Here is a 14,355-nt window from a genome sequence, read left to right as displayed (position 1 = left end):
TTGGTGCTCTTGCTGATCATTCTGAAAATTAACGTTTTTGGAACCCGAATATGGATATCAATACACTCAATTTCGAAACAAGTACACGTTTTCGGAGAGAAGTTTCACTGATAGAGGACAAAATGTTTAATTTAAATATCACGCACGTCTGTCAACAATTATATCTTATACAGGCTGTTATATGGCATTAGAGGACTCTCGTTGAGAACGAAGAATGGCTGAAATTGTGAGAAGTATCTTGAAAGCTGAGGAATCCTTTCTAACCAAACCTCCCAGAACACTGCCTTTGTACTCCAGTCCGCTAGGGTCACAGCGTTCGAGAACCGAGAAATACCCAAGCTTAGAAGTGAAACCGATGTAAAATTCGAATTGAACAAACTGAAATCTGTGGGAGTGACCTGCACTATTTCGCGGATGGACGAATTGCAGATTTCGTTGTTAAACGCCCTATGATACAGGGTCATGAAAGCTGTGGAATCGTTGTTGAGGTAGGCGCAAAGGTAAAAAGTATTAAGGTAGGAGAACGAGTCGCAATTGAACCAAGTGTGCCATGTAGATCGTGAGTCTTGACTCATCAACTATTATGGTAGCGCTGCTGATTGTCCTCTTAGATGCGAATATTGCAGGTCTGGAAACTATAATATTTGTCCTTCTCTTATTGCCCCATCCACTCCTCCGTTCAACGGTACTCTGCAGAAATATTTCATAACCGCTGTAGATTTCTGTTTCCCACTCCCATCGAATATGTCCTCCGAGGACGGTGCTCTTGTCGAGCCACTTGCAGTAGTTGTGCAGACAGTAAAAACTGCGGACTTGAAAGGAGGTCAAACAGTGCTGGTATTTGGCTGTGGACTGATAGGAATTTTATGTCAGGCTGTTTCCCGTTGTTATGGAGCCAAAAGAGTTGTGGGAGTCGACATCTCTGCTTCCCGGACCAAATTTGCAAAGAACTTTAGTGCCGATACAGTGTTTGTGTCAGATCAAGGGCTCACCGGTCTGAATGACTCCAGAGCAGATGCTGAGAAAATTATGAGTCAATGCGGACTTCCAGACGGCGCAGATGTGGTTATCGAGTGCACGGGGGCGGAAACATGCATTCAATCTGGAGTCTTATGCACAAAGAGTGGAGGAACATTCGTTCAGGTTGGTTTAGGTCCTGATGTAAGTTTATTCTTAAGGTATGGGCAAATTTTTGCTTGATGGTAGACTTACCATATTCATAGACTGTGAATTTCCCGATAACACTAGTTCTGATCAAATCACTTACCGTTAAAGGTGCTGCAAGGTACACAACAGGGTGCTATCCGGCAGCCATAGATCTCATTGCTAGTGGAAAGATTAAAGCTAGTTCCTTGATCAGCCATAGATTTCCTTTCGAACGAGCTTTAGAGGCGTTTGAAACATTCGAAAGAGGAGAGAATACAATGAAAGTAGTCATTCAGGGCGTAGATTAAGCCTAAAATCTCATCTTGCAATTTTCGGTCTTACAACTGCTCTGAGATGTACTCTATCCCATTCCATACTAATGGAAATGTTGACTAGAACATCCGTACTCTACAATCACCATCAAATGTATCGTAGCACAACATGCAGTTTAACGTAGAATTCTGTCAAACATAACGAGATCTTTGATTCTGTATCTCTCTACATTTCTGATTTCAAATTGCAGCATACTACTCGAATTCATGTCCAGCAGGTATTGTCTTGTTACGCGTCCTTGTCGAGCACTGTGCTTTCAATGGTGCGCACACAAATCTTATCTCTGATGATGAACTATATCCGATTTCCCGATATAACTTATCACAGGGCTGAAGACAGTCATATCTAGCAATCTTGGACGGAAGAGGTTCGTGGGATTCTTTCTTTCGGAATCTCGACCCCGAGCGTCTGGTTGCTTCAGACCGTGCAGGATCTAGATCTACATAATACAATCAACTTAGCACTCATTTTTATGTCGTGGCTGTGAAAAAATCTTACACTTTAGCTCAATGAATCAGGCCTGACGAAACTTTTGGGTCTAATAGAATCGTCAAAGCTATGATGGGTGTCGGGCACAGGGTAGCTAAAGCACTTGAGGTCAAACATGGCCTTGAGCAATACGCTGCACAGGGTACAACAAAATGGGGGAACCGTGACATCTACCCTGTCATCCCTGAGCGTCAAACATACACTGCGATTGCTTTTTTCACTTATTGGGCCACAGCAGGTATGTAAAGAGCTTCTTCGTGTCTGTTTCGAGATAGAGCACCCACTGACATAGGTTCTTTTGAACGTAATAGGAATTTGCATCAGTTCATACACATTGGGGAGCTCTATGATCAGGATTGGTTTAACTGCTGGACAAGCCGTAGGCGCAGTCTTGATTGCTACCACCTGCAGCTCGCTTCTTAGTTACTTTACCGGTCAGATGGGTCGCATCCATCGTGTTGGTTTCTTTATGAATTGCCGATCTACCTTCGGGCTCTGTGGGTATGGTTCATGATCATAGATTCTTGAGCTTTCATCGATTAGAAGAGCTGATTGCCATTCAGGGCTAATTTCATGATTGTACTTAATGTTTTCGGGAGTATTATATACTTTGGAGTTCAATCCTACTACGGAGGCCAAGCAATAGTGGTTATTCTAAGCTCGATATTCCCATCGTTCAAGAACATGCGGAATACTCTCCCCTTAAGGTGAGAATGCATTCCAGGGCGTGGAAAACACGTAGCATTAGAAGCTTACTCACTACAGTGCGTATATTACAACTCGAGATCTGATCGGCTTCTTACTGTATTTCGTCTTTTATGTGCCTTGCATCTTCATTCCTGCCTGGAAAATTCACAAGTGGCTATATCCAAACTTCATCATCGCTAGCGCAAGCTTTTCTGGAATTCTCGGGGTACGTGGTATATAGTTGGCGTTGGATGCCACGAAGAATCCTTCCAAAAATTAACATATAAGCAGTATTTTATCAACGCCAATGGTGGTGCTGGGTCGCTTCTAAGCTCCTTAAGTTCCGCAGTTCCCCTGAGTAATCTTGACAGAGGTTTTGCAATGATGTGCAGTATCAGCTCCGTTGCTGGCGCGTATACAGGAGGTACTGTGCGGGTATCTGATTGGACACGCTTTGCTAGGACAAAAAATGCTCCAGTCATTCCCATAATCATCGCGATGCCTCTCACTGTCACCACAGGAGCGCTTATTGGAGTCCTTGTAACTTCCGCATCGTACGATATGTATGGCCAGGTGTTATGGAACCCTTTAGTTCTATTACAGTTTCTCCAATCTGAGAACTACACGGCCGCTTGCCGAGCGGGAACATTCTTCGCTGGATGTGGATTGCTTTCAAGCCAAGTATTTGAGAATATTACCCAGAATGGATTCACAAATGGGATGGATATCGCTGGTCTGTGGTCGCGATTCTTCGACATGCGTCGTGGATTAGGCCTCATCTGCATTCTGGGTGTTCTTATCCAGCCATGGCGCATGTTGACGCAAGCTGTCACGTTTTTAACTGTGCTTTCAGCATTTGGAGTTTTCTGGGCCCCTATGACGGGCATTATGATCGCAGACTTCTGGATAGTACGCAAGCAGAAGATGAAAATGCCAGACCTTTATGTTGAGGGTGGAATTTACTGGTACACTTGGGGCTACAACTGGAGGGCTTTTGCAGCTTTTTTTCTGAGCATAATACCCTCTATGCCCGGATTGGTGGTTACCTGTGGAGGCTATTCAATTTCCGAAGGGTGGATTCGTATATATGATGTTGCTTACTATGTAGGTATGTCCTTGGGTATAATCCTCTACGTGCTCTTCTGCTACATTTCCCCTCCTGAGGGACTTGGCATTCAGGAAGAGCTTGATGAGGGTCGTATCATCCAAGGACAGGAGCACAGCAACCCCTCAGAATATGCATTCGAAATTGACAAATCGATAAGGACGTCCGAGAAAGTGGTACCAATTTAGAACAGTTCCAGGTTCTAACAAATTCAAGCAACTGGTTATCTAATCCAAGACTTAAAGTGTAACAGGTAGATTGAATTCTTTAATTCTTTATCTTTGGGGATGTTCCAAAATAGCTGGTTTCTTTTTAAATGCCACAGGAGGAAGAAAAAAGTTCGAAGTCTTCTCGCCTCTCCGTCCTTTAGTTTCTATCTCCAAGAGTAATCGTGGAACCAAAATGTTACGCTTCTAAGTAATAATTTGGTAAAAGACGCTGTGTTCTCAATTGTAACTTCAGTCTTGGGAGGAATAAATAGAACAGTTTTTAAAGGTTGGTTTACCATAGCCGATTACTTGATGTTTGAGGTCACCTGATACTATCGATAAGGAACCTATTGAGTGGAACAGTGTCACCTCATATCAACACTATCACAAGTGTTCAATACCATTCTGAAAGCTATAAATCACAAGACCAAGCATGCAGAATAGTCCAATTAGACTTAGAGAAAGAGTCACGTTACACGAACCCGTTTTTAACATGTTTATTGATTAATTCTACCAAAATGTATTATTGCGCAGCAGGCAACAAGCGCCGACGAATGCGGGCAGCACTTCTCAATTCTAACCTGTTAGCTAGTGCCGTCGGTCGCTCAAACACATCATTTTAGCACCCGGTTTTGAACTTAGCTCCATACATCATATCTCGTCTGGAATTCGAGCATAATGGCTTCTGATCCCCATAAGCTGACATCCAAAAAGATTTGGGTGCCATTAGGTAGAATCCCTATGATCCTGCACTGCTCACTACTAAAAGGGAGACCAGAAAACAATCCTGACGTGATGACTCGGTTAGCTCATAGGCTTGGTCTTTCGCCAGAACTCAGCTTCCACGAGCCATATTCTTTGACGGAGCCAGAGCTCATGGCACTAGTCCCACGCCCGGTGTTCGCGTTGTTGTTTCTATACCCCGAAGATGCACTTGAGAGCCGGAATGACTCTCCTTTTGAGTACAGTGGCTCTGGACCTGACGAACCAGTTTTGTGGTTTAGGCAAACTATAGGACACACTTGTGGTTTTATGGGTCTGATGCATTGTGTCCTCAATCTCCCGGCTGCCGACTACATTCAACCCGGCAGTTTCTTTGATAGACTTCGAAACGACGCCATACCTCTCAAACCAGCAGAGCGTGCTGATCTGATATATAATTCAGAAGAGTTGGAAGAGATATACAAGCAAGCAGCACAGACGGGAGACTCGCGAGTTCCTGGTACGAATGAACCTGTGGACTACGCATTTGCCGCTTTTGTCAAAGGCAAGGACAATCACCTATATCAGATGGAGGGCTGGAAAAAGGGTCCTATTGATAGAGGTGCACTTCCTGAGGAAGACGATTTGTTCTCGACCAAAGCGTTGGAGCTTGGTCCGCTTCAAATAATTAATCTGGCGAAAGCAAGCGAAGGTAGATTCAGCTGCATTGCATTGACACATTCTAAAGTATGAATCTTCGAATTTAATCCATGAATAAAGCAGTAATTCAGCCACCAATACAGAAATCTCAGCGATTATACTTGGAATAATTCTTGAGGCCTGTATTTCTAGTGAATTCAACGCAAAGGAGTTTCTATCTGCGAAGGCCGTAAGTGTGGTCGGTTGTCTATGATCTCACATTGCTTTCATTTTGAAGGTAAGAGAGTTGATTCTTGCTTGTTGCTTCGCAATTTAATCACAAGTCGAGAAAACCCTCATACTACTACAGCACCTCAGCTATTTAGTCAAACTCAGATGCATTAAGAGTATAATCTTTCCACTACCTTAAACTGATAGCCACGGATGGGTCTCGCTGGTCAAACATGAACATCTTCAGTTGATCAGTATTTACGAGGAGATTGGTTTTCTCTCCATCTATTCCACTCACTTTCGGGGGGTTTTTATGAGTGAAACAGAAATGCGTAATTAAGTGCTCTACAGGATAAGTTAGACGCAGTTTCAGATATGATTTGAAAGCTACAATGCAACAATAGAGCCAAAATGAAAGACGGTAATGGCTTTTTTTGTGATATAAAGTATGCATTAAAGGAAGCATGTGAGACGGCCATGGTCCGAAGGCGGAGCAATCGATAATGCACGATGACGGTAGCGTATTTTCAATATTTGAAAACAATCACAGCCGCCGTGCTATCCAATTTTATTGGTGAAACTACCTTGACGTCACAAGATCGCCCCAACAATGAGCTCAAGAGATAGCTTGTGATGGCGCCACTCTTTCATGCGTTATGATTGCAATGAGTGATTATTGCCTTGGAGAAGATTGTCAAACCACCCTGTATCTGATCGTCGGAGATCTCGTGTCGTCTGGACAGACGACTGGATATATCCTCGACCCTGAATTCAACATTTACATGAGCGGCTGCATGGTTTGCGTTTAAGGGTACGTCGAGTCCGACATGATCGCCCTGGAAGCCGAAACTTGGAGTCTTCCTCAACCCACAGTTGAAAGCCTTGATTTTGTGCTTTCCGAGTATCATTTCCTCAAAGAGTTCCGATTCACAGGGCATTCGTTGTGAATTTCATGGATTCGTAAGCTTATTTGTGAGGCTATTGTTCCGCACATCTGGAGTCGTTTTATGCCACAAAGTGACCGCTACAGCAGATCGCGTCCCTTGTATTCGTCATGTCTCGCTCTGTATTCGTCATCGCTTGTCTCATGGACTCCTTTCTTTCCTTCTCTTTTGGTGTTTCGGTTACTTCGCACTTGCATGAACTTGAAACTCAGCTAGACGCCCCGCCATGACCTGGTAGGCCAAGCCACTTTGCGTGTTGTCTGCCTAGCAAGGAGCAAAGCTTGGCTAAGCTTGATCGAGCTTGGTCATGCCCTGATGTCCAGATTATGCAGGGTGCAGCTTTTAGTGGCACAATCGAACTCGCTTTCAATGCGTTTTGCGACATCCTAACCTGTCGGCTGGGGGAGCATGTGGATCCTCCGCAAACAAGGTGCCATGATAGGCTGAAGCTTGCTCCTTAGCTGAAGTGGGGAGCGACCTCTGGGAGAACATTATAAAAGGAGCGGAAAAGCTCTCAAATTTCGTGTCCTACAGCAATTTCTCAATCTTTAAACGCACAATCTTACCATCTAACTTCACAATCATGGGCTGGTTTGACGGAAGTTCTCAAGAGGATGCCTATAACACGGTGAGTAACTATCAGACGTCTAGGCTTCATGGTTCTTCCTCCCATGGACAGACCTGGATTGAACTTGCTAGGTCTTGGGTAGAGATTGATGAACTGATGTGTCACGTTTTCGTACAGGTGTCCGGCAATGACAATTATGGCCAGGAACACGAGCCCTCGAAGGTGCACGAGCTGATTGCTGGTGCAGCAGCTTACGAGGCTGCCAAGGTACAGCCATCTCCTGATCGTCCCGAGTACAACACGTATAGCTAACTGTTCCTGTGTCCAAAACTCAGGCTTACGAAAATCACGTAAGCGAAAATGGCCAACCACCTAGTCATGAGAAGGCGAAGGAAATTCTTGCTGGCTTCGCTGGAGCATTCATTGATCGCGAGGCGGAAACCAAGGGCCTTGACTTTATTGACAGAGAGAAGGCCAAGTACGACGCAAGGCGACAGGCTGAACAAGCTCTTGCCGATAACAACGAGTGAGTAGCCCCATAAACGCCATGTTCTCTACGGAAGTACGATTATTCTGACCAGTAAATACGAAACAGTCAAGGCTGGTAGAACGATGACCGTGTTGCCAACGGCATTGTTGGAGGCAATATCGGAGGCATTTTGTCCTACCTGTCTGGGTACGCCTAGTCTAAGTCAAGTATGATGTCATGAAATTCCTAAAACGAGAAAAAATGAGATACTCTTCTGTCCATGTCTCAAAAATGCTCTCTCTCTCTCGTGCCCAAAGCTTGCAATTCGATCGTAACAATACTGAAGGGACCAAATAGCATTCAGTGGTGATTGTCAAGTCACTACCCATGTTGAGATGCTTTTCAAAGTTTGGACTAGCCCCCGCGTTCACTCAAGCTTAAGAGATCTGAATGAACTAAGATTGTCCATAAACTATGAACATCACCGCGGCTTAAAAAGTAGCCCCTTCATTTGACTTAGATTGAACAGCGTCGACACACACATAATATTTCAAATAGTCATAAGTACATTCAGGATATTAGTCTGAAATAAAGCCAAACTCGTTTCCATCTTTACTGCTCACTCCAGAATCTGCTCTTGAATTTGGTGCCAAAGTCCTGCACGATCTATACTGAGCTCACATCTTGCTCCCGTTCGAACGCTTCGCAACTCTCATTGATTTTTGATGTGGAAGAAGGAGAGGCTAATGTTGTAGCTGAAAAGCTTCAGTTCATTGTATCAGCCTTTTATGATTCGCTTTTATTCCAACGATGTATATCTAGTAAGACTGGCAAACATTTAAAAGTCCAGTCTCAGTGGAATTAGAGTAGGTATTGCAATGGTTCAATGGACCCTAACGTATATTTATTTCCGAGAAACAATAGTTCCCTCTTAAAATCTATCTATGCTAAACTTTTTGTGAATCATTTTGTCCTAACCTATTTAGGAGTATTAGGCTAAACTCACACTCAGCATTATCTGACAGGTAAATGTATTTTGTTTCCGAGATCTCCTGATCACAAAAGTTTATAGCTGACTATAGTTCTGATCTATTTCTTTTCCCATTTGGATTGAACGTGAATTTCATCTCTACTTATCAAAATTCCTTTTGTACAATCAGGTACTTCATATTAAAAAGAACATTTTGATATAAAGAAACAAGCGTTTTGTCTAGTTTGACGCCCTTGGTCGAGAAAGCAACGCACCATGAGCTTGATATGGATCCCAATAGAATATTTTAAATTAAAAAAAGTCGAACAAGGACTCCTCTTTTCAATGAAGGCGTTAAGTCAAATTATGTCGCTGTTGCTTAAGTAGCGGAAATAACGATATCATGGTAATTTTCAAAAGTCGATTGCGCGGTCTTAAGCTTTGAGTAGTTCATTTAAAGCTCTGATACATCTAACACCTAAGGCAGAAACACTCATCTTCATGCTGTAATCGTAATCTTCACTCACCTTCGGTATTGTCTTCCCCTCAGCCTTGATCTTTTTCACATGGCCACGATAGGCACAGGTTGGGCGCACGACCTTCTTTGACTTTAATCGACGGACTATTTGTAGTTTATCGCTGGCTTACTGTTATCGAAGTTAACAGTGATTTACAGTTGAGCGATCATGCAGCACGATCCCGTAACTATGATACCGAGGGCCCTTACCAAGGTGATGGTACAAAAACATCATCATATAGATCTCGCAAGCGGAGGAGAAAGTTTCTTGCCTGTTTAAGTTGTCATCATTGAGAAATCAAGTGCGATCAAGCCTCACCAACTTGCGGGCGCTGCGATAAGTCTCGGAGCGAGATGTGTCTACCATACCAGCATGAATCGTGCTACGGACGATACGAGGGACAAACCCTCTGCTGGAGTGGACTCGGCTAGCGTAGCAAAAGTCTTTTTGGATAATTATGATTTGAGAGTTGCGCAAGATCTCACCAGTCCAACTTGTGCAGATACCTTTAATTCCACCGAGCGCTATCATCAACCGGCTTCGTAAATAGGACGCTTCATGATCGAGACAAGACGTGGTTTATTATAGATTGGCATCTCTTCCTGCGAAAAAGGGACTTAAATATTGAGGTGACATGGCAAAGCAATGGTAGAACATCGATCCTACGCGCTCGTACTGAGAACACGAAATCGCCATGGTGTACGAGAAAAGATCGACAAGAGTCCGCTAGTGCATCAGGAACGAGATGAGCAAAGAAAGAGATTTGAAGAAGTATCTTTGCTCCCGTTTGTCAGGCTAACGATCATGATATAGGATGGAAGAAGCGACGACAACAATCGGACGGTGAGAGAGGTCAAGAAATAGATCTCCTGTTCGGAAGGATGCAACACTCCGGAGCATCAACAAATAAACGAATAATGCGACTAGCAAAGTACCGGACGCTGTGGAATGCACAATTATAGCTGTTGATCGTCATGCAGTAGCAATTTACAAGGCGCAACAATATCCATGATTTGCCTTTTATCAATGCTGTCGGAAAGGTGAGAAGCTCTCAGTGAAAGCCTCGGCTCGTAGGAACAGTAAGTGGCACTAAACGCCGACATTCGAGCTTCAGAGACGCTTAACACCGAACATGCATGCATGGCAGAGTAAATTTCTAAATGTACGAGAAGATATAATTGATATGGTATCTGAGCGCAAAATAGATACAATCAGCCCATGATTCAATAGTTGACAGCAAGAGTGCGCTGAATATTGCGAAATCTATCAATTATGAAAACTTTACCCAATTGTCATGATTGATTCACTCATTGATGGTTAACTTGAGTTACTGTCTTTCATAAACGCTGACATGCGTACACAACTCTCGGCCGTAGCCAAGGCTGCAGGAGGCCACGACTATGAGCATCGGAAACAGAGATGTCATGTAGATGCCCGGCTGGCACCCCTTGGCATCCCCCTATCGAAAACAAAGAAAGCAATTGACATACAAGGTGATGACGCTTACGCGATCAAAGATTGCAGCATGATGGCGTATGTAAATCGTAGAAGCCCGGTTGCCGTGTTAGAAAGCTTCCTCGAAGCAAAACCTAGCCAGTTCCGCAAACTGTGATGACTTACTACATATCATGTGCTCAATTTCACGCAACGCCGAAGACCTGCTTCCTTTTTCTCGCCTTCATTCAGAGCTCGTACAATGGCTTCAGACTCAATCGCCTCCTCCAACCCTTCATAATCTACCCAATTTGAGAACCACGTACGAAATAATGAACGACAAGTAAGATATTGTGAATAAGTGACTTGTAGTCTCACTTCGCAGACCTTAGTGGAAGATTGCACCGTCAGGTCCAGAGATGGCTTTGAGGTCCCAATACGGGTGTATCGCAAGGCCACATCGACTTCACCTGGTCCTTTTACCATTGCCATTCACGGAGATGTTAACTTCACGGGCAGTCTCACCGAAGAAGAAGCCCATTGCCGCCTGTTCTCAGAGAAATTCAATGCCATATGTGTAAACATCGGACACAGGCTCGCTCGGGAGCACAAATCTTCAATTACGGCGTACGATTGTTTCGATGTGGCGAAACGGACTGCCGAACACGCCGTTGAGCTTGGTGCCGACCCGAGTAAAAATTTCATCGTTCAAGGCTCCACGGCAGGTGCTCATGTGGCGAGCCTCGTGAGGCATTTATCTCGGGATGAAAAGCTTGAGACTCATACTACTGGACTGTTAGAGATATGTACCAGTACATGCCAGTTCAATGCTATTCCAAAATAACATTGACCGGAGTACATAATTTGAAGCCAAGATATCCAAGGCGGCTTGAGACACGAAGTGCTGCTTCAGTTCTTTCACTTTACCGGAGCTTCAGACGATCAGTCAAATCATTTCAACTCCGTACTACTCTGGCCAAGTGGCCAAAAGAACCTACTCCACTGTACTTGCAAGTTCATGGACGAGGCTTGTTCCGAGACTCGGCATTAATATATAAACGAGAACTGAGGGAAGGGGAGGTAGAAACAAAATTGAAAGTTAACCCCGGCGTGCCACAGGGCTTCAATAACTTCTCTTTCACCACAGAATTGCAAAGCAGCATGATCTGGATACTACTGACGTGATAAATAGGCTGTTAAATCTAAAGAAATGATGTCGTGCAGAGTGTAACACAAAAGATTGTTTTCTTCGAACGGGAATAGTCTATACTTTCGAATAGATCGATTTCTCTTTGCTTATTCCACAGATATCAGTTATTGCAAACCATAAAACGAAGCTACGGCAACTGTCTATGATTCCAATGAGCGTTTACAGCGCAAAACTTGCTAAGTCGTGCCAAGCAGTGGTCTCTTCACCTCGAGATTATATTCAGAAAGTTGGGTGATGGTTGTATCATAAATTTCTATGCCAAGTTTGCCCCGTATAACTGCATTTGGACGAACGCATTGGTTGCGCGTTCGCTTCGTAGCGTATACAAGACTTTGTCCAAAGGCCAGATGAGCTCAAGTCGCCGTTGATATTTATACACATGGGCAACACGAATGGCTTGTCGTGAAACTAAACAATGCAAATTGTAAGGATTTGAAGCACTCTTCGGTTCCCTAATTCGCCGTCATGCCAAAGGTATCTCTGTTTAGTACCCTATTTTAGAGTGGGCTTAGATTATAATGCCAAGATGAACTTTTCAACCCCGTCATGGCTATTGCTACAATGACAGCCGATACATTCAAATAACCCTCTCCTAAAATATCTTTTATGATGCCCAAAAATTATTGAGATTAGGTTTTCACGTAAGTACCTTCGAGTTTGACCATCCAAACTTGATCAGTCGCTCATTCCGCCTCGTTCGAGAAATCGTGTTCCATTTACGCCAACGACACCTTTTCCAAGCTGGCTCGCAACGACTGTTGCCTCTCTAACAGCTCTTGCTACAGTTCCTCTTGTCCTGCCTTCTTCGAGAACAAGTAAACCTCCGATGGTGCATCCGCCAGGTGTGCTGACCTTATCCCTCAAAATTGCAGGGTGCTCCCCGTTGGTCACCAGACTCGCCGTACCTCTCATGACTTGTGCTGCCATAAGCTGCGCTTCAGCTCTTGGAAGTCCCATGGCCACGCCCCCATCTGCCAATGCTTCAAGGACAAGAGCCATAAAGGCAGGTCCTGAGCCGCATAGCGCAGTGCTCGCATCCATAGCGGAGGGTGGAAGATGTACGACCCGTCCTATTCTTGAGAATATCCAGGTTACCAAACTGTTCCATTCAGGTGACAGAGGTGGCGTCGATGTCGCAATAACCGTCATTGATTCACGAACAAACGATGCAGTGTTTGGCATAGCCCTGACCACTCTACAGGCATCAGCCGGTTGCTCTTTCCCGTAGAGCAATTGCTCAATTTGTTCAGCGGTAACTCCAGCAAGAATAGAAATCAATAGTTTGCCTCTCAGCGCGTCTTTGATACCTGGTGCTCCAAGAACTTCACGAAACATCTGTGGTTTGCAACCAAGCAGCACGACGTCTCCTTCTTCGACCGCTTTCACGTTATCGTTGACGTAGACGGAAAGTGGAATATTATGATGGCCGAGGCTTTGTCTGATACGTTTTGCGGAACTCTCCCGCCGAACACAAGCTATGAACTTTGCTGGTAATCTTTGTGGGTACTCCTCCATCGGAGTCGAAGTGCCGGAAGGGGCATGAGAGATCTGGCCCGGGATCCGCTCTTCCAAATGCGACATTATGCCAGACGTTATTGCAATGCCCATTGTACCTGATTTAATTAGTTCACATTAGCTGAGGGCTGTCAACAGCATACCGCAGCCGAGAATAGTGAGCGTAAGCCCATTGAAGTTGGTATCAGCAAAAGCCATATTTTCGATTTTATTAGCCCTTATCAAAAGCCCCACGCAGGAATGTTGTTCTATCTGCGTAGTACGTCACTTGAGCACCGTCCTAAAAAATTCGGTTCATTGAAAACAAAGATATCTCGATCAATGTTGTCGTAAGTCATGAGTCGGACTTGGGATGGAAGATTCAAAAACATGCTCCGATTTCGGCGTCTAAACACTGTACTCAATGAGTCGTAGCGCAACATCTCCAACAGTCCTCGAGTTCAGCTATACTTCCACCGGGTGCAACGAATTATGCCTTAATGATCCTTTATAAGAGCCAATCGGGGCTCTTCATAACCAAAAGAGGATTTCACATCATGGCAACACGTGATTATAAAGCAAGTCTCTTCTCTCATTCATCTCGTTTGCAGTACTAACATTTCAACCGGCTGCCCTTACAGCACTCAATGGCTTACAATCCAATTCGACAGTAGTGAAAGCGATTAGGGCGTCCAGAAAGGAACTAAATGAGTTAGCCATCCCTGAAATGCTTGATTTTGCTAGACGCATCGGATATCAGGTAAAGCTAGGACTGAATCAGCGCTTTTCTCACTGCTGATGTGCCTGGCAGCCATCGGATTTCGCATCATTCCATCCCATCCATATAGCCGGAACAAAAGGCAAAGGATCCACAAGCTCTTTCATTTCATCAATATTAGCTCAATACCGCAAATCTCCTGACCCGAAAGCTCCTCGTAAGATAGGCTTGTATACATCGCCGCACATACGCTCTGTCCGTGAGCGTATCCAGATAAATAACCAGCCGATATCAGAAGCTGTATTTGCGAAGTATTTTTTCGATGTATGGGACCGGCTGTCATCCACTGGAGATGGATCAAAACCCATGTATTTCCGCTATTTGACTTTAATGGCTTTTCATCTATTCTCGTGCGAGGGCGTGGACTCGGCGGTTATCGAATGTGGTATTGGCGGAGAATATGACAGTACGAACATTCTTCCTGCACCC

General features: G+C 44.4%; 4 protein-coding genes across 4 annotated transcripts; 3 read left to right on the top strand and 1 right to left on the bottom strand.

Moving 5' to 3' along the window:
- Nucleotides 1–744: 744 nt before the first annotated feature.
- On the top strand, nt 745–1,454 carry PV09_06869 (uncharacterized protein; the record flags this gene model as incomplete). The annotated part of the gene is made up of 2 exons (XM_016360571.1): nt 745–1,161; nt 1,224–1,454. The coding sequence occupies 2 exons, from the start codon at nt 745–747 to the stop codon at nt 1,452–1,454; spliced, it is 648 nt and encodes a 215-aa protein (XP_016211557.1).
- Nucleotides 1,455–4,371: 2,917 nt separating this feature from the next.
- On the top strand, nt 4,372–5,774 carry PV09_06868 (uncharacterized protein). Its single transcript, XM_016360570.1, has 2 exons — nt 4,372–4,699; nt 4,748–5,774. The coding sequence occupies exons 1-2, from the start codon at nt 4,648–4,650 to the stop codon at nt 5,422–5,424; spliced, it is 729 nt and encodes a 242-aa protein (XP_016211556.1). The 5' UTR covers nt 4,372–4,647; the 3' UTR covers nt 5,425–5,774.
- A 1,097-nt stretch (nt 5,775–6,871) lies between these two features.
- On the top strand, nt 6,872–8,122 carry PV09_06867 (uncharacterized protein). Its single transcript, XM_016360569.1, has 4 exons — nt 6,872–7,113; nt 7,231–7,320; nt 7,389–7,579; nt 7,649–8,122. The coding sequence occupies exons 1-4, from the start codon at nt 7,069–7,071 to the stop codon at nt 7,659–7,661; spliced, it is 339 nt and encodes a 112-aa protein (XP_016211555.1). The 5' UTR covers nt 6,872–7,068; the 3' UTR covers nt 7,662–8,122.
- A 3,769-nt stretch (nt 8,123–11,891) lies between these two features.
- On the bottom strand, nt 11,892–13,491 carry PV09_06866 (pyrroline-5-carboxylate reductase). Its single transcript, XM_016360568.1, has 2 exons — nt 13,313–13,491; nt 11,892–13,267 (listed from the first exon to the last, which is right to left on the bottom strand). The coding sequence occupies exons 1-2, from the start codon at nt 13,365–13,367 to the stop codon at nt 12,330–12,332; spliced, it is 993 nt and encodes a 330-aa protein (XP_016211554.1). The 5' UTR covers nt 13,368–13,491; the 3' UTR covers nt 11,892–12,329.
- Nucleotides 13,492–14,355: the final 864 nt, after the last annotated feature.

This window comes from Verruconis gallopava (genome assembly GCF_000836295.1).
Source record: "Verruconis gallopava strain CBS 43764 unplaced genomic scaffold supercont1.25, whole genome shotgun sequence".
In the NCBI taxonomy this organism is placed as follows: domain Eukaryota; kingdom Fungi; phylum Ascomycota; class Dothideomycetes; order Venturiales; family Sympoventuriaceae; genus Verruconis; species Verruconis gallopava.
The sequence above is the reverse complement of the archived record's forward strand: the minus strand, read 5'-3'. Positions and strand labels throughout refer to the sequence as shown.

Excerpts from the sequence above, each read along its gene's own strand:
- PV09_06867 (XM_016360569.1), top strand. The coding sequence starts at position 7,069 with ATGGGCTGGTTTGACGGAAGTTCTCAAGAGGATGCCTATAACACG. Across the intron at positions 7,114-7,230 it reads AAGAGGATGCCTATAACACG|GTGTCCGGCAATGACAATTA; the intron begins GTGAGTAACTAT and ends GTTTTCGTACAG. Across the intron at positions 7,321-7,388 it reads CAGCTTACGAGGCTGCCAAG|GCTTACGAAAATCACGTAAG; the intron begins GTACAGCCATCT and ends TCCAAAACTCAG.
- PV09_06866 (XM_016360568.1), bottom strand. The coding sequence starts at position 13,367 with ATGGCTTTTGCTGATACCAACTTCAATGGGCTTACGCTCACTATTCTC. Across the intron at positions 13,268-13,312 it reads GCTCACTATTCTCGGCTGCG|GTACAATGGGCATTGCAATA; the intron begins GTATGCTGTTGA and ends TAATTAAATCAG.
- PV09_06868 (XM_016360570.1), top strand. The coding sequence starts at position 4,648 with ATGGCTTCTGATCCCCATAAGCTGACATCCAAAAAGATTTGGGTGCCA. Across the intron at positions 4,700-4,747 it reads AAAGATTTGGGTGCCATTAG|AAAACAATCCTGACGTGATG; the intron begins GTAGAATCCCTA and ends AAGGGAGACCAG.